The following is a 25,612-nucleotide window of genomic DNA, read 5'->3' on the forward strand; positions in this document are numbered from 1 at the left end:
CCGTCTGCGTGGCGGAAACGGGGGAGGGGCACTTCCAGGCGCTTGCGGAAAGGGGGGCCGCCGGACTGAGGGGAAGCGGGGCTGGTCGCAAGAGGTGGATCGCCCCCGCTGCTGGGGACGCTTTCGTCGGCGGGGAGTGGGTGTGAGCTGAGCCGCTCCGGGACCCCGGTGGTTGGGGTGATCGAGAAGAGTAGCCTACAGGTCCCTACAAAAGGGAGGGGACTGAGAACTTAAGCCTGTCTCACCCCGAAGCGGCCTGGTTAGACCTGGCTTGGTGGGTGGGGAGGAGAGAGGGCCCGAGTCCGGTGGCTGGGGTGGTCGCTGGGAAGAGGGGCTGGAAATAGGCTTAAAGCGGGTCTGAAGGGTGATCCTGGGGCGGAGTCTCGGGACGGGGGCACGTGATGGGAGCTTTGGTGTTTGGGTTTGAGGCTTCCTAGTTCAGCGAGGTGGGATGGAAGGGACACGCAGAAATGGCAGCTCAGGCTTAGTCCCTTGAGATGCGACGCAAGGATTTCATAACCATCTTTAACCGGCCGTCTCCCCCTTCTCGCAAGAGGTCTAGAGTCCGTGTTCTCTGAAATGTTTGGCAAGAAAGAAGGACCAAGGTTCTTCTGACAGCTTAGCTCTGGGATGCGTTTAACGAACTGGAGGCCCGGGACTCCCACCCTAAGTGGGAGGAAACACAGGGTCCTGAAGTGTTTGCCCTCCCCTCCTGCAGGCTGCTACCATGAGGTTAAATGAGAACACCTTGCTGCTGGGGAAGAAGGTGGTGCTGGTACCCTACACCGCAGAGCACGTGCCTAGGTAACCGTCCACCTAACGTGGGGTACAAACCAGCTCTCCAAGATGCAGTGAGGAGGGTCAGCCTTCCTTAGCCCAAATCTCAGAAGCTGTGTTCTCTAAGAAGGAGAAATATTGCTGTGAGAAGTCATTACAGAAAGAAGTGAGCCCTGAAGCAGAGGATGAGGACTTCCCTGAAAGAAGTCACCCCTCCCTCTGCTTTTCCCTTTCATTCTCTCAGCTTCCTTTTTGGACTTCAGCAAGGAATTATTTTGTGTAAACTAAATGTGTTTAAGAAAAGAAACTGCGTAATTGTAAATTAGTGACATTCCTCTGTTGCCAGTGAATATACATAGTTTTTTTTTTTAAAGATTTATTTATTTTAGAGAGATAGGGAGTGGGGGGAGGGGCAGAAGGAGAGAGAGAATCCTGAAGTAGGCTCCCCACTGAGCGTGGAGTCCAGATACTGGGCTCTATTCCAGGACCCTGAGATCATGACCTGAGCTGAAACCCATAGCCGGCCGCTCAACCAACTGAGCCACCCAGATGCTCCAAATATGCTCAGTTCTTGAAGATGTAAGGTTAGCTCATAAAACTGAGCGAATGGGTTGTTCTGATGCCTACTCTTGACAGGCCAGAGCTGAGTCTTAGGGTGGGACTCTTGCTGGGGCAGCTGGCGAATGTCTGGTAGGCTGGGATGGTGGTGATGTAGGGGTATATTCTCCACTTGTAGTTTTTCTTTTCTTTTTAAAAAGATTTTGAGTGAGTGAGAGAGTGAGCATGTGCACACAAGTGTTGAGGGGGAGGGGGATAGAGGGAACAGGAGAAGTAGGCTCTCCACAGAGCAGGGAACCCAGTCAGGGCTTGATTGAGCTCGATCCCGGGACCCCAGAATCATGACCTGAGCTGAAGGCAGACACTTAACTGACTGAGCCACCCAGGTGCCCCTGTAGTTTTTTCTTTTTGGGGGTTCCTGTCTGGCCTTTGTGGAGATATGTCCAGCCATCCTTACTGAGGTCAGCTTGCCATATACTTCTGCTCAGGAATTTGAGGAATGTTTGACTTCAGACTACTCCCCCCGCACTGACCCCTGAGACAGAACAGGAAGCTGGATAGAGAAAACTGACCCTTCCTGCTGGTCTCTTGTCAGACCAGCCTGCTTCTTGGTCTTGTGCTTATGGCCTTCTGCCTAAGGAGCTATTATAATCCTTTCCTTGGATTTTTTTTTTTTTTAAGAGGAGAGAGCCCTCGTGCAAGCAGTGGGAGGGGCAGAGGGAGAGAGAGAATCCCAAGCAGACTCCACGCCCATCTCGGGGTCCGACCAGGCCTCCATCTCAGAACCCCTGAATCATGACCTGAGCCGAAATCAAGGGTCGGACGCTTAACTGACTGAGCCACCCGGGCCCCCCTCCTTGATCTTTTATGAGCTCTATTAGCCCTGTGGAGTTCTCCTTCCTACCGTCCACTTCTTCATCTCATAAAATGTCAGACCCGTACTTCTGAATCGGTCCTGCAGGCCAAAGGCCATCCGCCTGTCCCTGCAGGTACCACGAGTGGATGAAATCAGAGGAGCTGCAGCGTTTGACAGCCTCCGAGCCGCTGACACTGGAGCAGGAGTATTCGATGCAGCGGAGCTGGCGGGAAGATGCGGACAGTGAGGAGCCCAGGCCCTGGGCTGGGCTGGGCTGGGCTGGGCTGGCAGTGGGAGGGCTGGCTCCAGAGACAGTCTCCGGGTTCCCTCCCTTTTTCATTCCAGCTGTAGCCCTTTTGGGCCCCAGGAACTGAAAACCCCTTCATGGAAAGGCTGGAGGATGCCTGAAACCGTCATACTCCGATGCCCATGGAAGCCAGTCCCTGTGACTGAGGCTTCTGTCATTTTCCCCACTCACTGCATCAGGCTTGGAAGGACTTAGAGAAAGTAAAGCATTTAGGGCTCTGGCTGTAGATTGAGGCGCTGCCCCTCTCATCTCTTGCTCAGAAGCAGTTGTGGTTCTTGCTGTCTGAGAACAGAGCTGCTGTTTGGACTCCCATCTTTTCCTGCGTGAGGCAGGTTTAGGGCTTTGTCATCAGCTAAGGAAAGCTCTGGGCTTGTTTTCCTACAGTGTTCTACAGTTCTCTGGTTTGGGTAGGAAGACTGTCGTCACTTCGCCTCCTCGGGGAGGGTAGGCGATAACCCTGTCACCTCCTTCCTTAGAGTGTACGTTCATTGTGCTGGATGCAGAGAAGTGGCAGGCCCGGCCGAGCACCACTGAAGACAGCTGCATGGCGGGAGATGTAAACCTCTTTCTCACAGATCTAAGGGACCCCTCCTTGGGGGAGATTGAGGTCATGATTGCAGGTTTGTTCCACCTGGCCCTGCCTTCCCTCCCTTCTGGCCCTTGGAGCTGCGGAACCTTAAGCCAGCTGAGGCTGCGTGGGGCACTCAGCTCAGTGGGAGGTTCCGCACTGGGGAGCCCAGCCTCGAGCTGGGGCACGCTGCCGCCTGGCACTCCAGTGGCCTGCCAGTCCACCCGTGGTCGTTTGCTTTATTCCGGTCTTCTGCTTAGGGGTGAATTTAACCTTCGGTTTCAGGGGTCTTCAGACTTCATTCTGCCCCATCCCCGCTGGGGGGCTGGGCACTGGGGACTCTCCCAAAATAAAGGACCTTCTCTGGAGCTTCTTCCCATGCTGCGGGAGGAGCCCCTCTAGTCTGTGTCCTCCTTGGTCCATAGCCTTCCCCTAAGACTGTCCTGATGAGGCAGCATATTGTGGTTAAAGGGTTGACTTTGGGGTCGGGTTGCTTGGTGCCTCTAAGCTGGGAGCCCTTGTGCTAGTCATTTCAGTGTCTCTGTGTCTGTTTCCCTGTCTGCACAATGGCAATAATAGTACCAGCCGTCTCGAGTTGAGGATGAAATGAGGTTTTGGCTGCCTCACAGCTGTGCCTGCAACAGAGCCTGGCACATGGTGCCAATGGTCGCCATTGTTTCTCCTAGAGCCCAGCTGCAGGGGCAAAGGCTTTGGCACCGAGGCGGTTCTCATGATGATGTCTTATGGTAAGGAAGCCTGAGAAACAGTGGAGAAGTGGCCAGGCCCCAGGTGAGGGTGGGGGAGTGTTAGGAGTGAGCCTTCTTCAGGCCTGAGGGTGGGGGGCAGGTGACAGGTGCCTCCACTGCAAAGTGAGAGAGGAAGGGCAGGGGGTGTGAGGGGCATGCTTCATCCTGTGGCTCGTCCCTCTCTCCGATCTTCTCTGGGAGGAGTGACCAAACTAGGTCTGACCAAGTTTGAGGCTAAAATTGGGCAAGGAAATGAACCAAGTATCCGGATGTTCCGGAAGCTTCACTTTGAGCAGGTAAGGATGTGGCTGGTGGGAGGGCGAGGCCTGGGGCGGGTGGTGGGGCCCAGTGGTGCTAGAGCTTGTGGCTGTAACTTAGCTGCCCCTGCTCTCTCTGGCTCACATAGGTGGCCGTGAACAGTGTCTTCCAAGAGGTGACACTCAGGCTGACAATGAATGAGCATGAGCGGCAGTGGCTTCTGGAGCAGACCAGCCACGTGGAAGAGAAGTGCTATATAGATGGGTCGTCAGAGTCCCATTGACAGACAGCTGGCCTTGGGGACAGCCACCCTGTGTGAATGGGGGTGCTGGGACCACGCAGTCCAAAAGACCAGAGCCCCGTAACAGAAGGTGAACTGTCGGGGCCTTTGAGGCCTAGTGCCCCTGGCCCCTCTGTAGCCTGGGAATCCGGCCCGGACTTGCCTTGGCCTCCCTCACCCTGGCAGTGTGGATGAGTGACTTCAGGGCCAGCCCATCCTCCCGGCCAGCCCTGGACTCCCGGCACCTGGAGTGGACAGCATGAATCCCCAGGAGGCAGGGTGGAGGTGGGAGCAGAGGTGGATGGGGGCCTGGTGAATGGAAGGCCAGCAGCGCCACCCTGGGGTGGAGGCCCTGGCTAGGAGTAAAGCCTACTGCATAGCACCGTTCCTGGCTTTTCCTTGGGCCTCTGTGCAGGTGAGCCACCAGAAGGCCCAGCCTGCAGCATCCAGTCCAGTGTGGTAGGATCAGGGCAGGAGCTCAGTCTGCTTTTGTCGTGCGGAAGCAGGGTGACCCCAAGAAGTTTGGAAATGAGTGAGCTAGGCCCTAAATGACAGGTGGCTTGGAAAGTTAAGTGGGTGAGTATCCTTGCCCTTGCTCCTTCTCCTCTTTGGGCCCAGGAGTGTTTTGGATACAGCTCCTCGTGGCTGGAGCACCCGTCTATTGGTAAAGCTGGGAGCCTCTGCTTGGTTGCAAGGGCTGCAGAAAGCAGCAGCAACCACTCAGCAGTACCTTCCTGAAGGGACCTGTGACTTCCCACTCTGCTCCTCACCGTTCGGCCTCTGGGAGCAGCTGCGCCCGACAAAGCCACAAGGGGGCGCCGGAGGCACAGGTTTGGGGTGACGGGGCTGCCTGACAGACAACCTTTCAATTCCCAACTAACTGTCCAGTCATCTCCGCGGTCATTGAGAGGCCAGCCATATTTCAAAACGTGGTCATGGAAGAGACCCTCGAGGGTACTCGGTATTCTCAGAGGGGGAAACCTTCAGGTGAGTTGCAGTGATTTGCACAAGGTAGTGGAACCACAACTATCACTGGGGCCCTCAGTTCCCAGCACCCCCCCCCCCCCCAATCTGGCATATTCCAGCACTTCCATGCAGGTGGAAAACTAGAATCTGACTTTGCTGGCTGAGTACAAAGGGGTTTGTAGTGTCTGGCCCCTCAGCGATGGGAGTTCCAACCGTGAGCTTCATCAGAGGCTTCCCCCCCCACCCCGGCTTCCCCACCCAAGAGGTGAGGTGGGGGGAGTCCCCATCCACTGCCCTGTGGAGCTGTCTTCAGGCCTGGCTTACCTGTGAGGGGCTTCTACCAGGGCTCACAGGCTAGAGGCAAGGTTGGGAGGGCCAGGCCCAAGGCCATGGGGCTGTGAAAGGGTTTGAATGGTTTCTCTTAAGGCTGGTGGGAATCTAAGCTCTAACTTGTCCAGATAGTGATCGGGCCTTCTCTGAACCCTAGGGCGTCCCGGCTCCTCGTCGATTAGCGGTCTCCTGGAGCATCAGCTTCCCTGCCTCCCCTCCAAGCACCTCTGGGCCTGGCAGTCTCAGCCCTTGTGGATCACCCTGGCTGACTTCCAGGATGTGGCCTCAGGTGCCAGGGCTGGGAGAGACCTGGAGCTCTTGAGGAAGACCGGTATTTTGCCCTTGGAAAGTCCCCTCCACCCCACCTGCCATAGAGCATGTCCTGGACGGCTGTCCTCTAGTCATGTCCATGGCCAGATTCAATGGAGAATCTGCTGCCAGCTCCGGCCACTCCTGGGGATCCCGCACCCAACTGGCTGTGAGTGGAAAAGATTAAAGCCGGGTCTTCGCATTGCAAATGCAGCTCCATCCAGGATTCAGTTTCCGTGCTCCTGAATTAGAAACTGCATGAAGTCCTCTGAGCATGCGGCTCTTCCCTCCCACTTCCTACAGTAAAGGCTTCTCGGGACAGCCCTTGCATGCATTCAGGAGCCGGGCAGGTCCCACTCCCACGGGACTTGTGCAAAGCCCAGGCAGCTATGGGGCCCAAGGCCCTCTGAACACAGCTGCCCATGTTCTACTCCCCCACCTGGAGTCAGAGAACTCTGGACTGTCCTCCCCTCCAGCTGTACCCCACCCTCAGCCGGAGGCTTCCCTGGGAACACCCGGAGCTCTGAAAGACCACACAGAGGCTGGGGCAGTTTGGAAGCCAGTTGAATTTCTGATGGGAGTTTCCTTACAATAGGGTGGCTGGGCAGGGGTAGCCAGACCCTCCCCGTGCTGCCCCGGGTTCCGGGGTAGGAGCAGAAACAAAGTTTTAAGGCTGAGGTTCCCGCTGTGTCCTGGATGCAACAACCTGGAAAATCACGTTAATCAAGGAAACAAAAATCCCTCTAAGCTCTGATACTGTACTAAAAAAAAATAATAATAATAATAAAAATAATCAAATGAACAAAAATAAAATGCCCAAGCCACAGCTCTAAGGATGATGGGCCCCTGTCCATTCCACAGTGTTGCTGTCATCAGGAGTTCTCGATCAACCTGGACTCAGTCATCACTTGGGGCTGCAAGGGAATAGGCCCTTTCACCGGGTCCCCCATCCTTGCTTGGTTGTGGGTTCCAGTGTCCCTGGGGAGTGACAAGGGGCTGAAGCACTCAGTGAGGAGAGGAGCGGGAAAGAGTCTGCATTCTGACTGGGGCAGGATGGAAACACATTCACCTTCCCCGAGGTAAGGGAAGGCCATAGTTCTCTAAAAAAATCAGATTCACTGATGGGGGGGGATGCTGTGCTGATTTGTGTGTCGATTGAGGGGGGCAGGAAGTGAGTGAGGTGGAGGGCGAGGGAGCTGGGTTGGAGCCTGGGGGCTGGCCAGGCCCCCCCAGCTTTCCTGGGCATCTGCGGGAAGATGCTCAGAGGTTGCCGAAGAGTTCGTTTTTCTTGCTCCAGTCCATCTGCGGGGCCCGCTTGTTGCTGCGCTTCTGGTGGGCCCTCTCTTTGGCCGCGGCCAGGGAGACGTTGAAGTCCAAGATGGGGTCAGAGGAGGAGGAGGTAGACGAGGGTGCCGTGGAGTCCTGTTTCCTGGGGCTGTCCTGGGAATTCAGCTGCAAAGCAGCGGCAGAGGGCGGGAGTCAGCGCCTGGCGAGGCGTCCCAGTCCTCAGCCTCGGTAAGGTGGCTCCCTTGGGGCAGTGCCCAGGGAAGCCAGGTCACAAGGACAGAACGTGGCATAGCATGTGACCTCCAAGGCAGGCTGGTGTGCCAGGAACAAGTGTGGCCCGGGAACGGCCTTCCTGTAACCCAGTGCCACCCTCTGCCCGCCCAACCGGCAGCCTACCTCCTCACTGGTATCACTGGAGATGGATCTTGTCAGGGCTGATCTGGGGTTCTCGGAAGCCACCTCGGCCAGAGCTTCACGACTATTCTCCTGGCACAAAGAGGAGGGGTGTGGGTTGGCAAGGGATGGGGTGGGGAAGTCCTGACAAGGAAGGGTATTCCCAGGGAAGACAGGTGCCTCAGTCTGAGAAGCTCTACTCAAGCCTTTCCCATCGACCCCAAAGCCCCGCTGCCTGAGTCTGCCGGGGGTGGGACGGGGGGGGGGGGGGGGGGGACACGGGGATTGACATTTACATTCCTCTAAGGATCAGAGGGCAGCCTGGTTCCACCACCCAGGTGGGAGGGACCATCGTGGGATTAGCTGAATTGCTCACATGCCCCCCCACCTCCCCAGCCCTCCCAAAGTAGCCTTCATTGTTGACTAGCCTTTTGGGCCAGTGACCATGGAGGGGCTCTGTGGAGTGTGGGGATACTGAGGGCCTCTGCTTGATACAGGGAACTGTGTGGTAACTCCCTGAATTTCTTGCAGCCCACCTGTTTCCTGGGACTTCACCCCAAGAATCTTGAAACCTTAACCCCAAAGCAGCTAAGAAGGGCTTTTCTGAAGGAATAAGGGGGATGAGAGTTCTAGGCCCACAGATGGAGTGACAGAAGGTTCAGGTGGCCCAGGGCCACCCCCCCTTGCAGTAGCCCCTGGGGATGGGAACCCTTTGAGCAGACCCTGCAGAGAGCTCCCGCTCTGTGGTCTGACTCGGAGTCAGCCTGTCTCAGAGTGAAGGTCTTGGCCAAGGCTTCAGCTTGGTGCTCAGCCTCTGCCTGGGTTCCTCTGTGGCCTCAGCTGGCACTAGGCCCCACCATCTCTTCCCCAGCCTCCACTGCCTTCTCTTCCCTTCTGCCCAGGGAGGGGGGGAGGGGCTTTGTTCTTCCAATTCAGACTGGAAGCAGCAAGGCCCAGGCAGCGTGCGTCCAGACACTGAAGCTCTGTTCTTGGGGGGAAGAATGGCCTCTTCTGTACGGTGGGGAGTGGAAGGCGGGGCTTGTCACCAGGATGGCGGGCTGCAGAGGGGCGGCCAGGCCTCTCCCTCCCCACTGCCTTGGCTCGGCACCGGTTGAGGGGTGTACCGGTTGAGGGGTGTACCGGCAGTTTTATAGCTCGGAGCTCGGGAGGGAGCAGCATGGAAATGGGAGTTTCAGCCCGAGCCAGACAGCCATCCTTGTCCCAACCATGCCGCCTTCCACCCTTCTCCTGCAGCCCCGGGCTTGAGAGCCAGAGAAGCGTTAGAGGGACCCGCCTTTACCTTCTGAATCTCCCCGTTGGTAAAGGGCTCAGGCAAGGGACCTAAGAGAAGGGAAAACAAACCAGCAGAGGTGAGTCCAGAAGCTCTGGGGAATGCAGACGGAGGGGGCGCCTGGAGAGGAGGGAGTGCTGCGGGGTTTGGGCCATAATTAGACCTTGTGCCCTACATCAGTGTTTAAGTTTCTTGACTGCAACCCTCTGGAAGTACGCCTGACATTCTGATGACCCAGCGCGCGCGCGCACACGCGCACACACACACACACACACACACACTGCGTGTAACAAGTCTGACAAAGTGACATTCACCCTTATACCTTGTAATGCTCTCCAGTATTTTCAGTTCGGTTTCATTTAAAGAAGTATGCTAGTCTCTGCCTACTAAGTTGATCTTGAGAACCACGGATGGGTAATGAGCAATTTGGAAAAACCACTGTCCTAGAGGGGGAGGAAATTCCAGGCTGGCTGCCTAAGAATCACCTGGGAAGCTTGTTAGAAATGCAGATCCCCAGGCCTGGGCACCAGATTCTGGTTAGTACCTGCCTCAGCCGAAAGAGAAAATAACCGCCACTCCTGCTTGCCCATGTGAGGGTTAGGGGACACAGGGCAGGGGCGTTCAGGAGGAGAGAACACCAGACCAGCCCAGTGAGGGGCTCACTCAGGTAGGGGCCCCACCTGGCCAACAAGGTGGGACTATTTGCGCTGGTCGACCTGGGTGGGTTTCCTCTGCTCTTAGTGTACCAGCAACATGCATCTTTCCTGGTGGCCTGGACGTCCGACATAGCTGACTCTCACCCTTTTCTCCCTTTTGCTACCTACCCTCTTCCCACAGAGACTGGGCAGGGGGTCACTGGGACACAGGGACCCTCACCCACTCCCCCCCAGGCTATCTCATGTGGTCAGGAGGCAGCTGCTGGGAAGACGGCATTCTTCTCTGTGCGGGCAGTTACACCCAGCTGGGAGGAGCGGAAGGCAGGGCAGCCTGGAGACCCCGGCCCCCCCCTCAGAGATACCTGCCGAGACTTGCCCTCAGATCCCTCCCCTTGCCCTCAGATCCCTCCCCGTGCAGCTCCTCTGGCCGGAGGCTACAGAGGCTGCAATCACTGGCTTTCTCAGGGCCCATCCCACCCAGCCGGGAGAGATAAGAGGAAGGAATGTCTGAGGGCTGATTTCCTTGGGGTAGGTGGGGGAAGGATGCTGGAGGCCTCAGGGGAAGGTATTTGAGGAGCCGTGTGGAATTCAGATCTCAGCTGTCCTCCCGCACCATGTGGCCAAGAGCAAGGCTGGGGCTTCTCGGGGCCTCAGTTTCCCACTCACTGAGGAAGGCCACTATCTGAGTTAATCTGGTTTCTGTGAACTTGGGAAACAAGGGTAAGGTGGTGCCCCACCTCCCCTGCCTGGAGTCAGCTTCCACCTGACCCATCCCTGCCTGCAGGAACCCCCAGGGCCCACCTGGACCCTCCACCTAGGGATATGTCTGTGGCAGGACCTGCAGGTGGATCACCCCACTACAAATAAAACCCTGACACGCTTAGGGAGGCCCCACCCACTGCAAAGTCCAAAGAGGTCCCACCCACCCTACCTCCCCTTCCCCCAGGAGCCATCTTTCTAGGGAGAAAGTCCAGACCAGGGCGAAGAGCTTTGCTTAACTCCTCCCTGCCCTTGGGCAGCAGCCTGCCCCTGTGTGGCTGGGGCTTAGGCAGGGGGAGGTGCCAGGCTTGGCAGCGTGATATGGGGGATGGGGAGGGCAGGGGCCCAGGGACCAAGGAGGGACCCACTGCTCTCTAGAGCCAGTGAGCCTGGGTTTCCAAGACAACCTGAGAGAAGGGAGGGGAGGCACTGGGCCCCCGTCACTGGACTCTGATCTGACCGAGCAAAGCTGGAGTTAACCCTTCTGTTGCATGAGCGCTGCCTGGAGAATGTACTAGGGGTGCAGGGGCTGGGGGCTGAGGCCTCCCTTCGGTGCTGCAGCTTTGGCCTGGGAATAAGTACGTCCGTCCTGTCTCGCCGTCCCTCGTGCCAGCCTAATCCTGTCCTACGCCGTCCTCAGAAACCCACTGCCATCCCCACTTCCTCTCCTGACATCAGGCCCCTCTTTCCCAACCTATGCTTCTGGCCTCCCCTGAAGGAGGGGAGGGAGCTCGTAAGCAGGAGCCTGCCCACCCCTTGCCCGGGACATGGAAAATCCAGGGCGCTGGCCAACATCCTTGACTTGGGGGCTTCCAGGGGCTTACCAGTCAGGTGCTCCTGAGATGGGATCACTCCGCATTTCTTGAAGAACTCATCAGTCTCCTTGTCTACCACCAGCAGCTTGGTCTCGTCCCCACCAGCCTTGATGGCAGATACCACATCCCCGTGCTGCTTGCCTTCCACACAGACCCCGTTCACCTGTGGGTGGAGGCAGGGGTTACTGGCAGTTTTGGGGGGGTAGGCAGAGGCGGTATGAACGGTCCTCTTCGTGTCCTTGGTCAGCTGGCAGTCTGGGGACACGAAGCTCCCCCTTGCCTGTGGAGTCTTGAACTTAGCCAAGCGGTCCTCCCACTTGACAGTCAAATGAGGAGGCAGGACACATGAGAAAAGCCAAAGAAAATATCTAGAAAAGACTAAACAAACACAGCTGTGACAGAAGGACAGGAAAGATCAGGGAGGCCTGGGATGGGCCTGAGCGTTCCTATGTACTTGTGCCCGACTTCCCGCACTGGGCCGTGGTCTGCTCACGTGTAAAATGAGAAGTCTTGGGAGAGCTGTTCTTCTAGCTCTAAGGTTCTAAGACTGAGATTCTGGGGCTTGCCCATGGCACGGGGTTCATGTGTCCTTTCCTCCTGAGCACCGCACTAGAGAGTCTGAGTGTGCCCGGCAGCAAGGAGGCCTCAGGCAGGAGGAAACTCTGTGGGCGGCCCCACACGTCTACTGGGATGGCCGGGTGAATCCTGGGCCACCGAGTGTGTCTCTCGGTGAATAAGAACCCAGAGAAGAGGGGCAGGAAAAAAGTCCATCCACCATCTACCGCCCATCCTTCCCTCCTTCCTACCCTCCCACCATGCTTCTCCTCTCTCTGGCTCCCTCCCTCCATCTGGCATCTATGGGGTGCCTGGACCCCTTGGGCTAACCAAGGAGCAGGTGGTGTGGTGGCTGCCCCACGAACTGCTTATCTGTGTGGCGGTAGGCAGGAAGGAGGTGCCTGGAAGGAGAGTGAGAAGCATTACCTCCACGATGCGGTCCTGAGCCCGGAGCCCTGAGGCCTCAGCAGGTGAGTCTGGGTCCACTGCCCGGATGAACTGGCCTGGCTTGGACTTGTCGCTGTGCAAGTTGAAGCCGTAGCCGTTGGCACCCTTCTTCATGGTGCAGAGCCGAGGCCGCAGCTCACGCTGTGGGGATAAAGGAGGGTCCGTGGCCATTCTCTGTCATCCTAGGTCCCGCCCTCCCTGCCCCGTGCCTGACCCCTTCCCCTCCCCCACAAGGAACACATGAGAAGCAGACAAGTTTGCTGAGATCCCACACAGCAATTTGAGAGAATGCTGGGCTGGGACCCAGAAGACCTGGCATTGTAGCAAACTGCCCAGGTGCCCCGTCCAAGCCAGTTACCTCCTCCCGTCCAAGCCAGTTACCTCCTCCCGGCAAATGCTAGGTGGGACCAGACTAGCTCAAGTCCCTCCCCTTGTGGCATTCTGAAGTTAATTGTGTTATTTTGATTGCTACCTTATCCCTCCCCTGTAAAAGTTCAGTCTGGCTACCCTGGCTGGGTGACTGGGGATCCCGGGCCCCTTGGTAGCCAGTTCTCTGCAGGGCAGGAGACAGGGCAGGTGTTTACTGCAAGCTGGTCAGCATGTTTATAGTAAAGCCTTTCCCCATCCATGCCAAAAGGCCCAGCCAAAAGGAAGCAGGTGGCCAGATGACCCCAGACCTGGGGGAAACACAGCCAGGGGTCCTGCATGGGACAGGGACCCCCCCCACCAGCAGAAGTCTGAGGGCAAAGACAGCAGCAGAACCCCAAAGACCCTACTGGGGAACCCTGAATGGGGAAGGGGCCATGAAAGCAGGGCTGGGCTGCAGGGAGCCCAGCATGGCTGTGGCCACGGCCCAGAGTGGGGACTGAAAGGGCTCAGGCAGGTTTCTCTGCAGCACTCGACACTCAGCTGAAAATGGTCTTTACCATCCTTGGTCCAACTTAAGCAGCTTAGCTTAGACACTGCAGCCCTAGGACACATTTACATGATGGAGGGAATCTGGGTGTGCATGGGGCCAGCAACTGAAACCTCGGCCAGAAGCCTAAGCCCAAGGTCCCTCTCCCCTTCCTCCCTGGCCTGGACAGGGCTGCAGCAGCCAGCCTGCTAGTGCGGGCCAGTCCCCCAGGCCACCAGGCAATGAGCAAAGGCCGGAGTCAAGGCCCCGGCCCAGTGTCAGCTTCCCCCACTTAGTAGCTGTGCGACCCCGGGCAAGTCATTTCCTTCTTGCGCCTCAGGTTCCTCATTTATAGGGTCCCAGGGTCGCTGTGAAGTCCAGTGGAATAATCCACGCAGGTGGGAACACTTCACAACTTCAAAATCCCTGTGCACACGCAGACCTTCCCCATGCTGGGAACACTACCGAATAGTCACATGAAGCCGAGAAGGGAGATTCGGGGGGGGGGGGGCCAGGTTGCTCTGAAACGCCAGTCCCTGAACTGGGAGGAGAGCTGGCCAGGGAGACGGGGAAGGCGGGGAAGGCGAGGAGGGCTTACGGGCTTCCTGCCCCAACTTGCCAGTCCCAGGAGGCAGCTCCCACCTGGAGCTCCCCACCCCTCCACTCTCATGGGGGGTGGGGGTGGCCCAAGGGTGACTTTGCCTTCCTTCAAGTGCCCGGGCAGGTCTTGCTGTGTTTCAGGATGTTGGTGGTGGTGGGGGGGGTGTGAGGAGACGAAGACAGGAAGGAGGGGTGATGGCTGGACCTGTGTACACCCTGATCTACGCCAGAGGCCCTGGGCCCTTCCCTAGTTTCTCCTTCAGCAGGATCCCCTCACCCCATAGCAATAGCAAAGCCAGAGAAGCAAGCATAAAAAAGTGGGGGGGCAGCCGGGGGGGGGCCATGGTTGTGAAGCATTCTCTTCTTCCCACCTCTCCCTGTCAGCAGGGTGCAATCCCAGGAGGGCCCCCCTCCTCCCCGCCTGCTGCTGCTTATCCCCTGGCAGCCCCCACAGGATCTTGTTCAGGAGTAAGTGAGGCTCTTCTCCCCTCCAGCTAATCCCTCCACAAAGCTGCCAGGCCAGCCCTCCCCCAGGCTGAGGTGAGCAGGAACAGGTCTGACCAGTTGCAGACCGTGGAGGCTCAGCTTTCTGCCCCAGCCAGGTACAGCCTGCAGTCACCCTGAGAAAGTGGGGAGGAGAACCATGCAGGGGAAGGGGGGGCGGTGGTGCGAGCAGCTCTGCCCTCCCTGCTCTTCCCCACCTCCTCTCATTCCAAAGAGCCTTCCCATAGCAACCTGTGATCACCCCCATTCTCAAGACCGGGAAACTGAGAGTCCAGATGTTAAACCCACTGCCTGATGTCACCCAGCCTCACACTGGAGGAGCCAGAGCTCCCACAGGGCCGCTGACTTGGACCCCATGTTCCTTCCACCATCCATGGGCTGGCCCCGAAGGACCCAAGTCCAGACTGGGAGGAGGCCTCAGCAGGAGTCATAAACATGGGTCGCTCTCCCACAGTGGCGGCAGTCTCTGCTGGGAGGCAGCTGGTCGCTGATGAAACCACAGCCTTCCTTCCGGGTGCTCAAGGCCTCTTGCGGCCAGAGCTCCAGCCTGAGCTTGGGATAAGCAATGCCGCAGTGGGCAGGCCTGGGCTGGGGCAGCCTAGCGGTTCGGGGAGTGCTCCTGGCCAGCAGGGCGGGCAGGCCTGGGTCTCCGTGCTGCAGGCTTCTCGGCATGGGCATGCTTCCCTGCACCGCGTGTGGCGCCCTGTCATTAAAGCCGGAGGGCCTGCTTTGAAACTTGCTCCCCTCTGCCAGTCCCAAGCCATGGGGATTGCAGGAAATGGGGCTCAGCTCCCTCACTGCTCCCTTCCCCCTGCATTGGGACCTGCTCCATTACCCTCTGGGGGTGGCTGAGCAGGGGGACAAGAAGATCCAGGCGGTTTTCTGAAGTGTTCAGGCACCTACAGAGCCCCATTCACCTCCCTCCTTCCCAAGTCTCTGGGCGCTCCCTCCCTTCCCACGAGAGGGGTGGGGGCTTCTCATGCTTCCAGGAAGACCCGCCTGTTTTTCTCCACCCCTCCCCCAGCTGTCTCTAGGAGGTGTCACTGCCAGATACTGAGTCAGCCCATCAAGGAGCCCATCCCAGCAGCCAGGGTGAGGCTGGTACTGGCAGGAGTCGTCCCTGGGGGCAGCCTCCCTGGGGATCTGGTGGGGAGGGGCCAGGTACCTGGGCAGAGCCTGGCCTCTGTGGCTCCTGGGCCTGCACCCCCAGAGCTGAAGTAGGACCTGGGTCCTGCCTCGGGGGAAAGGGGGCAGATGGCAAGTCCAGGCCATCTTGGTCCTGGTGTGTGGCCCCCCCGGAGCTCGGAAGGGGTCACAGTACCGGCTCCAGAGGGGTCCAGAGCTGGGGATGGGGAGGCAACTTCAAGGGGAACATGGCTTCAGAGTGTTCAGAGTGTCAGGCAGGACTCCCCGTGACGATGACAGCTCAGAAGTAGAAATCAGGACCTGCTCAGTGAGGAGTCTGGTGGAGACTTGGAAGCAAGAGGAAGGACAGCACAAATGAGCTGGGGTGGCTGGCGGGTGGGACAGGTCTGAGTCTCACTTCCAGGCAACACCAGACAAGCTTTCCAGAAAAGACCTTGCCAGGAGAGCTGCCTCAGACTCTTCTCCTGGAGGCTTCTCCCACCCTCAGGTTGTCAGGCTGTCCCAAATCTTGTCACAGGCCACCTGTGGCCGTCCCCTCCATTCCCTCTTCTCTCCCAGGGAGCTCAGCCCAGCCCCAAGTGGCCACCCAGTCACCTCCACCCACGCAGCCCAGAGAGCGGACAGTGGGGACGGAATTCAATAGGCACCAGCAGCAACCACCTGGAAAGCCGAGGAAAGTCGATACCCTAATCCCAGTGCCTGTCTCTGGGGAACAGGCCCAGGGCCGCTCCCTGTTCCTCCTCGGGAAGGGCTGCTGGGGGCCAACGCCCCATTGCGCTGGGCCCCTCCCTGGCCGGTGTCATGGTGATGGGCCCTATAGAAAACAGCTAGGCTGCTTCCAGAAGGCCAGCCAGCTCTGGGCCCCAAAAGGAATGGGCTGTTAGAGCAGGAAGACCACGAGGGTGGCTGGGGGAATAATAAAGGTGACCCTCACCTCCCAGGACTGCCCTTCCCCCAAGCCAGTCCAGCCCAGCCCAGCCCAGCCCAGCCCAGCCCAGGGCTCTTGTTTATGCAGATAAGATCGAAGCCTGCCGCCCCAGGGAGGTCAGCACTGACAATGGGGTGGGCGACAAGGGGACAGGGGAGTGGGCAGAAGGAGCCCTGGATGCTCTGGTAGGGGTGGGACGTGGGGGGGGGTATGCTGGGCATCAGGAACGGTGGCTACTCTGGGAGGCAGCTCGGTTGTTCCACGGAACTCTAGAGACACAAGCTTGGGTATACTGCCAGCTCTTCAAGGAAGCCACAATGGATGGGCGAGAGCTGGCCTGGCCTGAGGGTGACATGTGACCGGGCAGCAAGGGGGCACTGTCCTCAGTACAGGTCGGGAAGTGACCAGGAGCTCAGACTGCTGGCCAGTGTCCAGAACTCTAGGCTAAAGGCATCCTCTCCTCACCCAAGGTACAAAAAAGCCTTGGTGGCCACTGACCCAGGCCTCGCGGCCCTGGTGTGGCTTCACTTCATCCGATAAGGCCTTCCCCGCTCAGGTCTGTGCAGACCGAGGGATGTTGGACACCTCCATTTGCAAAACAGGAGCTTCTCTAGCCCCCGATCTTGCCCTTCTTGTTTCTCACGGGAAGGCCCCTCTCGGGAGCCCAGCTGGGTGGATCCGGGTGGGATCCGGGAGGGAGACGTATGCTGAAGAGGGAGCTGCTTCTCCCAGGCCCCACGCAGGGGCCCTGAGCCAGCTTCTCCCTCTGGTTCCTTTCTCCTGGTGCCGACCAGAGACCCACCCGAAGGAGTCTGGCTCAGGTCTCCCCAGGGCTGGGCAAGCCTGGGACGGAGCAGGCTGGTACGTGGGCTGCTGCTGGCTGGACAGCATCCAGGCTGGCCGCCCCATGCCCGCCTGCTCCGTGGGCACTGCACCCTCAGCCCTCCTCTTCCTCACCCTCCTCCCAGAAGTCACTGGATTTAACTGCTGTCCTGAGAGGGACAAAGACCTTCAGAGAGCTTGTGTAATTAGGGCTCTATTAATAAACAACAACAGCAGCTAATGTTTACCGAGCACGTACTGTGTGCCAAGGACCGCACCAGATTTCATGTGCATTTTCTCATTCAAACCCAATTCTAATCCTGTGAGGAAGGTATTACTGCCCTCAGTTCCCAGAAGAGGGAACTCAGGTTCAAAAAGGTCACATAAATTGCTCAAGTACACAGCGGAGGGGAGGAGAAGGCAGGCTCTGAACTCAGATGGGGAGCAGCACTGACCAACAGGACCAGACTGTCAGGCAGGTAGGCAATTCAAAATTTCCCAGTGGTCACATTAAAATAAAAAAGAAATTAAAAATTAATTATAATTATCTTATTTCACGTAATATACCCAAACTGCTACCATTTCAATCCACTTCAAAATTATTAATAATTTTTTGTTTGTAGGAATCTTCAAAATCTGGTGTGTGTTTCTGAATTCCAGCACATCTCGGTTGGGACGAGCACATTTCAAGTGCTACAAGCCACACAGGGCCAGGGGCTGCCACAACAGCCTGCTGGTATTCCAGAGGCCTCACTCTCCATCGTTAGGCTGTCAGCCCCTAAAACTTTTTTTTTTTAAGATTTATTTATTTTGGAGGGGGCGCATGTGCAAGTGGGGAGAATCTCAAGTAGAGTCTCTGCTGAGGGCCGAGTCCCATCACCTGGCTCTATCCCATGACCCCACGATCATGACCTGAGCTGAAAATCATGAGTGGACACTCAACTGACCGAGCCACCCGGGCTCCCCCCGCAAACACATTTCTGAATCACCCTTCCCATACCCAACATTTGCTATTTTCTTTCCACACCCACATCTGAATTGGGCTCCATGACCTTGTAACACACCTAGGGGAGGCAGGAGCCTTTGACTCCAGAAGTCACAGCTCTAGCCTCAGACTACACAGCAAGGAGTAAATGAGGGAATCTGTGCCACTCACCCTTTTCTAGGGCAAAGGAACCTAAATGTTGCCCAGAGGGTTGGGGACATGATGACTTGTCCTACTCGAGGGGTGTAGGAAGGCCAAGGCCAACAGTCAAGGTTGGCCTTCAGCGGGGGCCTTCTGTGCTACAGGGAAGCCCCAGAGTCAGCAAGGGTGGGTTCTTAGGACGCAGGGGGTTGGGGTAAGGTAGAGACTTGATGGCCAGACTCCAGATCCCAGCCCATCACAGGAGAAAGAGGGGACCAGGAGCCAGGCCACTTCTGGGCATTTTCCTGGTGGTGCCGAAGGATAACCCCTAGAGACAGAAGCTACCGGGACCCTTTCTTGCAAAGAGCTGGTGCAAGCAGCCTGAATTTATTCCACTGTGATGGCTCTTATGTGGCCCAGAATGTGACGGGCAGAGACCTCCAGCTGGATAGTCAGGCCCTCAAGTACAACCCAACTGTGTGGCTGAATGGATACGCAGGCACTGGAGTCAGAAGAGCCGGCTTCCAAGATACACCCCCGTCCATGTGGTAAGGTCTCACTATAGTGCTCAGAGCCCTGGGGCCGCCCACCTGAACTGACCAAGCCTCCGTTTCCGTGTAGACCATGAGGGCTAGTATCGGCCTCATGGGGCGGTTTCGTAGATTGCATGACATAAGGCATTATTATTTTTTTGTTTATTTTTTAAAATATTTATTTGAGAGAGAGAGAGAAAGATGTGGGGCTCGATCTCACAACCCTGAGATCTCATGACCTGAGCGGAAACCAAGAGTCGGATGCTTTAACAGACTGAGCCACCCAGGCGCCCCGACATAAGGCATGTTTAGTACACAGCACACTGCCAGACAAAAATAATAGCTACCATTTACTGAACGATCACTATCCGTTCACAAAATGGAGAAACTCCTACCTAACTCGCAGGGCTGTCATAGGGGAATCCACGAAATGGACATCAGTATCTTTAGGGGACCAGGCTGCACTGGAACTCTGAGCTGCCTTCCCGGCTCGGCTACTGCATCTCAGAGCAGCAAAAAGCAGAGGAGCTGGGGTCGAGAACTCTGGCTTCTCTCTGTAAAAGGCCTGCAGCACTTAATTCCTAAGTGCTCCCCCGCCTCCTCAGGGCCCCATGGGATGGGAAGTCTGGACAGGAAGAGAAAGGCCCGCATCCAGACATACGGAGAAGGACGCTCCATTCTGTCTCCAAGACAATTACCTCCAGAATTATTGATTTAACTTTATAGGAAGCTGCAGGTAGGAACCAGGGGAGAAGAGATCCCAAATACGTGGCGTAAGAGAAGGAACCAACAACACTCAAACTGTCACACGCCCTGTCTATTTAAAATCCAAACATCTTAGAGCTCAGACTCTGTTCTGCCCTCCCCAACTCCAACTTGACCAGTGGGTAATGGCCTGCCCGTCCTGGGAAAGCAGTTGGTAGGCTGCCAGGAAACCGTGCCCACCCGCCCACCTTGCTGCCTAGGGTGCCTGCCCTGTTTTTCTTTCTTTTTTTTTTTAATTTAAATTTTATTTATTTTTAAAAAGATTTTATTTATTTATTTGAGAGAGAGAGAGTGAGTGAGCGTATGAACAATCTGGGCGGGGAGGAGCAGAGGGAGAGGGAGAAGCAGACTCCCCGCTGAGCAGGGAGCGAGATGTGGGGCTCAATCCCAGGACCCTGGGATCATGACCTGAGCTGAAGGCAGCCGCTCAACCCACTAAGCCATCTAGGCACTGAAAATTTATTTTTTAAGCAGGCTCCATGCCCAACGTGGGGACCAAACTCACAACCCCGAGACCAAGAGTCACACGCTCCATGGACTGAGCCAGCCCGGCACCCCAGCCTGCACTGTTTTTGCCTCTGGGATCAGGTTCAGGTCTGGCAAAGACACACCTCAAGCTGGGCACTGACACACACACACCTATCATCTCATCAAATTTCCCCAAAACCCTGCAAGGTGGGTTCTGGTGTTCCCATTTCACAGAGGTAGAAGCTGAGATTTATAGGCGACAATGGACCACTTTAGCTTTCTAGTCCCCCAATGGAAGCTGCTAGCAAGCAAGAAAATGTTGTGGGTAGATTCTGCTTGTAATTTCGATCTCTGGGTGTGTCTGAGGCACAAACAGGCCCAGGTGTGCTGGACTGAGAAGAATTAGGATAAGGTGCCTTACGGCTGTTATGCATTCATTCATTCATTCAAAAATTACGCGCGCCCCTCCCTAGTGTGCGCCAGGCACTGCGGATATAAAACACAAAGCAGCCACAGCCTTCACCCCTCTCACCACCGCAGCGGGTCAAGATCATGAACAGATGATTCGAGTATTGTGTTCATAGCAATAAGAAATGTGCAGGACCGGGAGGAGGAGGGGAGCGAAGAAAAAGCTCACTCTGCCAGCGAGGTCGAGGAAAGGCTCTGCGGGCTGTGAGTGGTTTTGGAGAACGTGCCTCGTGGAGAACGGGACTGACAGGTTGCCAGGCTGAAGGGTTTCGTCGGGCTGCCAGATTGGGAAGGGCTATGGAACACCTTTTGCTTATTCAAGAACAGGGGCCTCCGACTGAGCATTCACAGACAGCCAGGCCTGGACACAGCTGCACTTGCCCAGGGAGGGGCAGGTCCAGGGCTGGCTGCCCGTGGGCGGGCACGTAACCACCACTGTGAAATACCCACAGCACTGAGTGCCGAGCAGTTACTTAGTGCCAGGCACGGAGCTACCCCTTTACAGACCTCCCCATGTGGCAGCTGCGACGCTCCCAACTTACGCAAGAGGAAACAGAGGCCTAGGGAGGTTAAGACACTTGGCTTGAGGTGGCCCAGCTAGAACAGCGGAGGTGGCTCAGGCCTGCGGCCCATCTGCCACTGTGACTGCGGGGGCTGTGAGCAGGGTGCTGCTGCTCTTCCCTGAGTAGGGGTGGGGGGAGCCACCAGTGGAGCAGGTGGGCACAGCTGGACGTCTCCTCCCCTTCCTCCTCCGACAGTACTACAGGCACCCCCTACCCTCCGTCCTTTATGATTCTCGACCCAGCCTGGTCTTCCCAAAGAGATGGCACCTGCCACCCAATCTCTGCGTGGCACTTGTTCACCGAACATCTTTCTCACTTGTGAGAACCAAGATACCGTAGATACCGTAACAAGAATGAAGATACCGTAACAAGAATGAAGATACCGTAACAGTCCCCACTCTGCAAACAAATTCAGGCCAAAACGCAAATTCTTTTTATGAGACACCTTTCAGGGAAAAAGTAAGTCTTACTATGTTTATTAACTTTTTTTTTTTCCCTTGCAATGACAGGGTGGGTCACCTGCACGGCTACCATCCCAGATTTCATGGGAATTTCCTACCAGAGGGACTGGCTTTGTGTGAGGATGAAAGCGTCCTCGCACAAATGTCTGGGCAAAAAGGTGCTCAATTCAGCATCCACTTGGGACTCAAGTACTTCCCACTCTTTTTTTTTTTTTTTTAAGATTTTATTGATTTATTTGACAGAGACAGTGTGAGAGAGGGAACACAAGCAGGGGGAGTGGAAGAGGAAGAAGCAGGCTCCCAGCTGAGGAGACTGATGTGGGGCTTGATCCCAGAACGCCGGGATCACGCCCTGAGCCAAAGGCAGACGCTTAACGACTGCGCCACCCAGGCGCCCCTCCAGTACTTCCCACTCTTTGTAAAATCCTAGAGGCCGCAGGTGTCACTCCTAGAGTGACACTCCCCACTTTACAGATGGGAGAACCAAGGCTCAGAGAAGTTCTGTGGCTTGCCTGTTGACCTGAAACCCCAAGAGGCCTGGGGATGGTGTCCCCAGGACCACTGGAGGGTATTCCACTCCCTTCTGGCCTAACAAAATACGCACAAATGCAGATGTCACGTCACCACCTGGGGGAATCTGATTCTGTGGTCACCCAGAAATAGAAAGTCAAGCTCCGCTGCTTTTTCAGATGGCATGGTGGGAGTGCACATGCTAAGTCAAGCCTCCACGCCCCTGGCATCTTCCACCTCCCCCCAGATCCTCCTGTACCCGGCAGCAAAAAAAAAAAAAGAAAGAAAGAAAGAAAGAAAGAAAGAAAGAAAGAAAGAAAGAAAGGGCAAGGGGAGGAGCTGAACATAACAGCATCTTGGCGGGGGATGGGGAGTGGGGAGGTGGTTACTTGTGCCAGTGCCAAAGTCCAGCAAAAAAAAAGGGGGGGGGGAATGGCAAATTGATACACACAGCTCAGCACAAAGTTCAAACGGGATTTCTGCCTGGGACCAGAGGTCATGGGTTCCAACTCCCTGGTGTCAAACCCCTGCCAGGGATGCTCTGACCCCTCCCCCATCCTTGCCAATGCCAGCTTGGCAGTGGCAGGAAGCGGGAGCCTGGCGGCCCTGGTATTCCCAGCACCCAGCTCTGGCTGGATGGGGTTCCTGGTGACCTCACTTCCTTCACTTCCACCAAGCCAGCTGGTCCTCTCGGGCTCCACCTTCAACCTTAAGGCTGAAGGGTGCCCTTTCTCTGTCCAGGGAGGCTTCAGCTGGCATCATGGACACTCCTGCCACACGCCGCCACCAGGTGGAGAGCTGGTGCAAGCCAAACGGGCCCTGGGAGGCCCAGGCTCTGCTCCCCACCGTCTGCACCCAAAGGCCTCCCCCTTCACTCTCTGGGGACAGAAGGCTCTCATCACAACTCCTGTTTTGCTACTGCCCCTCCTGCAGCTGATTCAAACTTGGATCGTCTGGGGAAACACAAACATGGGCAAAAAAAGCAACCACCCTGCTTGCTGTCCCGGGACTGGAGTGAGACAGACAATGACAGGGCAAGACCACCTGTCCCTGGCGATTTCCTCTGGCTTCTGCATGGCCGAGCAACACCAGACCACTCTCTCCCCATCCTCCTCCCCACCCTTTCTCTTCTTCCAAAGTCCTCCCCTCCCCTTCCCAGATACAAGCTAGCGCTTACTCCTCACATTCCTGAGACTCATAAATCCTCCTGGGTGGCAGAGCCGCCACCACCCCCGAGACGCCTCTGCACCTCCTCCCGGCACCCCACCCCCACACATCGCCCTGAGCCGGTGGGGCTTCCTCTCTTCTTAAAAGTCACACCGTACTTCAGGAGGATGAAGTCCAGCCGCGCTGAAGTTAATGATACACGCACCAGTGGCGGGGGTGGGGTGGTGCCTGGAGAACTCTGTCCGAGACCCTCCCCTCCTTGTGCCGGGGCTCCGCACAGAAAAGGGGTTGTTATTCCTCTAGCTTTCTGAAGTCGGGGTGGCAGTCGCTTCACCCCAGCTTCAGCTACCACCCACAGGGGCCAGAGAGGAAACTGGCACCTCTGGGGCGGGTGGGAGTGGGGTGGTCGAGGAGGTGCAGGCCTGGGAGGTTCTGAAGAATGGGAACAGACACCGCCAACAGAGCAGAGGAAAGGGTACTGCGCTCCCTTGATCTGCCCTTCCTCACTCCCACTCCCAAAGGCCAAGGGGCAAGAAGTGCAGGTGGCAAGGCGCTCAGGGTCCCAGCCCAGTCTGGGAAGGGGCGTGGGGGTAACGGGACGCAGCCCCAAGCCAATGCGACCTGTCGGTAGGCGGAAGCAGTCTCCCTGTCGAGGATCTAGTTTCAGAAAGAGAGGCAGGCGCGCGGTTGCACGTCCGAGGGGCGCCTCGGTCTCCTCCCCCTTTCCCCTCCCACCCCCTTTTTGTCGCTGCCGGGTCAGGGCCCACACTTACCTGCTCCGGACGGCTCTTCTCGGTTTCGCGCGGCTCTGGCGCGGCGGCCTGTGGCTCATTTTCGCCACCAGCCCCCTGCGCCTCGGTGGCGGCCGGCGGCTCGGCCTGCCCGGGCCCGTCCTGGGCATGCAGCAGCTCCTCCCGGACCTGGACACCCAGCTTCTGCAGCCGCTCGTCCGTCTCGGGATCCACCACCAGCAGGCGCACGGCGTTGAGCGCGGCGCGGATGCGGCTCACCACCTGTTGGTGGGTCTCCTTCTCTACGTTCTCGCCGTTCACCTCCACCAGCCGGTCTCCGGCCAGCAGCCCCGCCTTCTCGGCTGGCGAACCGGGCTCCACCAGTCTGATGAACTGGCCCACCTTGCCCTTCTCCCCGTGCAGGTGGAAGCCATAGCCGTTCGGGCCCTTCTCCAGACAGCAGAGCCGGGGTAGGGGCGCCCCGGCCGCCGCGTCCGCGCTCATCTCGCCCTGCGACGGCTCAGTGGTGCGATTTGGGGTCCCGTTGGGAGCCGGAGGCGGGACGGTCCAACCCTTCTCGCCGCCCTGCGGACCGGCAGGCGGGAGGAAGCACTGCAGAGAATCCCCGCGCCGCCGGGTGGGCTGAACGAACAGGTGTGCGGCGAGCTGCGGCCGCGAACTCTGAGGACTCGAAGCAGGAGAGCGTGGACCAATCCCCACTCGGCGCGGCGTCTGAGCGCTCTCGAAACTGCTACAGCCCCTTATTCCGGGGGCGGGGCCGCATCGAGGGTGTGGACACCACGGCCCAATCAGAGACCACAGGCAGGGGCGCTCGGGCCGGGTGAACGACGCAGGCCAATGGGAACGCGCGGGGGCGGGGTCCTGTGCTCCGCGCGGCGCCCCGCGGCGAGAGAAAAAAGAGGGCTCAGGAAGTGGAAGTGTTTGTTACCAAGTGGCCGAAGTTGAGGCGGGGGGCGGGGCGAGTTCCCGGTACTGGGCGGAGGGGCCCTTAGGCTTCTGATTTTCCTTACCTTTGGTGGGGATTGAGGAGAGCCAACCCACGGGTAAAGGACTGTAACGTTTTAACGACTTTTAGCTAAATCCTTGTGCGTACTCCAGTGAGGGGTTTGGGAGGGTAGGGGGTGGGGAGCGACTGTTGCCGGGGAAACCGCTCCAGCTCTGGGGCTGCGGGGTTCCAGAAGTCTTGCGAGTAAGACTGGGTCCACCTCCGACCCAACAAAGTTGTTTGAATAACGGTATTTCCCCGTTCATGGGCTTTGCGTTGTCCAAGGACACGCTTACTGGGATGCGGGTTCTCATTCTCGCTGGGACAGTGTGAGGGCTCAGCAGGGAGCCCAGGCTTCCCGGGGCTGCCCACTGAAGACAGGTCACCTACGACAAGGGTTTGAGCACTGGTGTCAGCCTTTGGCCACATAAGTGGGGGAAGAGAGGCTGATCAGAGTCAGGTAACCAAACTCTGAGTACAGGGCAGAGGGAAAGGAGCCCTGGCTTTTTTCAATAGGAAAAAAAAAAAAAGTCCACATGGGACCTTAAGACAAACCTTCTTTCAGCTCCTTGTAGATAAAAGGCTGGTCACAGAAGTTGGGGAGTGGTCTTTTAAGGGTGAGGTGAGTAGTTGGGGGCATAGAAGGATGAAGAGGAAATGATTTAGGCAGTCAATGACAGTTCCCCCAACATGCAGTAACAATCAACATGATCTCCCCGTCCCCTCTCCATGCGCACCTGAAAGAAGCAGTGGACAGGGTG

At 57.3% G+C, this 25,612-nt stretch overlaps 2 protein-coding genes across 14 annotated transcripts; one reads left to right on the forward strand and one right to left on the reverse strand.

Annotated features, from left to right (window-relative positions):
• The first annotated feature begins 5 nt into the window (after positions 1-5).
• NAT9 (N-acetyltransferase 9 (putative)) lies at positions 6-6,768 on the forward strand. Of its 13 annotated transcripts, none has more exons than XM_026484213.4 (7): positions 9-142; positions 719-804; positions 2,325-2,434; positions 2,975-3,118; positions 3,753-3,812; positions 4,014-4,108; positions 4,219-6,768. In XM_026484213.4, exons 2-7 carry the CDS (start codon positions 728-730, stop codon positions 4,351-4,353), a joined length of 621 nt encoding a protein of 206 aa, XP_026339998.3. In that variant the 5' UTR covers positions 9-142; positions 719-727; the 3' UTR covers positions 4,354-6,768. The 13 variants fall into 13 exon arrangements, with proteins under 13 accessions (XP_057174173.1, XP_026339998.3, XP_057174171.1 ...); XM_048211962.2 differs by having other exon boundaries at positions 27-94; XM_048211961.2 differs by having other exon boundaries at positions 33-136.
• NHERF1 (NHERF family PDZ scaffold protein 1) lies at positions 6,504-24,594 on the reverse strand. The gene is made up of 6 exons (XM_026484202.4): positions 23,888-24,594; positions 12,138-12,299; positions 11,166-11,319; positions 8,936-8,976; positions 7,639-7,728; positions 6,504-7,407 (listed from the first exon to the last, which is right to left on the reverse strand). The coding sequence occupies exons 1-6, from the start codon at positions 24,347-24,349 to the stop codon at positions 7,216-7,218; spliced, it is 1,101 nt and encodes a 366-aa protein (XP_026339987.1). The 5' UTR covers positions 24,350-24,594; the 3' UTR covers positions 6,504-7,215.
• Between the last annotated feature and the right edge of the window lie 1,018 nt (positions 24,595-25,612).

This window comes from Ursus arctos, unplaced genomic scaffold (assembly GCF_023065955.2).
Source record: "Ursus arctos isolate Adak ecotype North America unplaced genomic scaffold, UrsArc2.0 scaffold_24, whole genome shotgun sequence".
Classification (NCBI taxonomy): domain Eukaryota; kingdom Metazoa; phylum Chordata; class Mammalia; order Carnivora; family Ursidae; genus Ursus; species Ursus arctos.

Excerpts from the sequence above, each read along its gene's own strand:
- NHERF1 (XM_026484202.4), bottom strand. The coding sequence starts at position 24,349 with ATGAGCGCGGACGCGGCGGCCGGGGCGCCCCTACCCCGGCTCTGCTGT. Across the intron at positions 8,977-11,165 it reads ATCTCAGGAGCACCTGACTG|GTCCCTTGCCTGAGCCCTTT; the intron begins GTAAGCCCCTGG and ends CCCTTCTCTTAG. Across the intron at positions 7,408-7,638 it reads CCAGTGATACCAGTGAGGAG|CTGAATTCCCAGGACAGCCC; the intron begins GTAGGCTGCCGG and ends GCTGCTTTGCAG.
- NAT9 (XM_026484208.4), top strand. The coding sequence starts at position 728 with ATGAGGTTAAATGAGAACACCTTGCTGCTGGGGAAGAAGGTGGTGCTG. Across the intron at positions 2,435-2,974 it reads CTGGCGGGAAGATGCGGACA|AGTGTACGTTCATTGTGCTG; the intron begins GTGAGGAGCCCA and ends CTCCTTCCTTAG. Across the intron at positions 3,813-5,803 it reads TCTCATGATGATGTCTTATG|GGCGTCCCGGCTCCTCGTCG; the intron begins GTAAGGAAGCCT and ends TCTGAACCCTAG.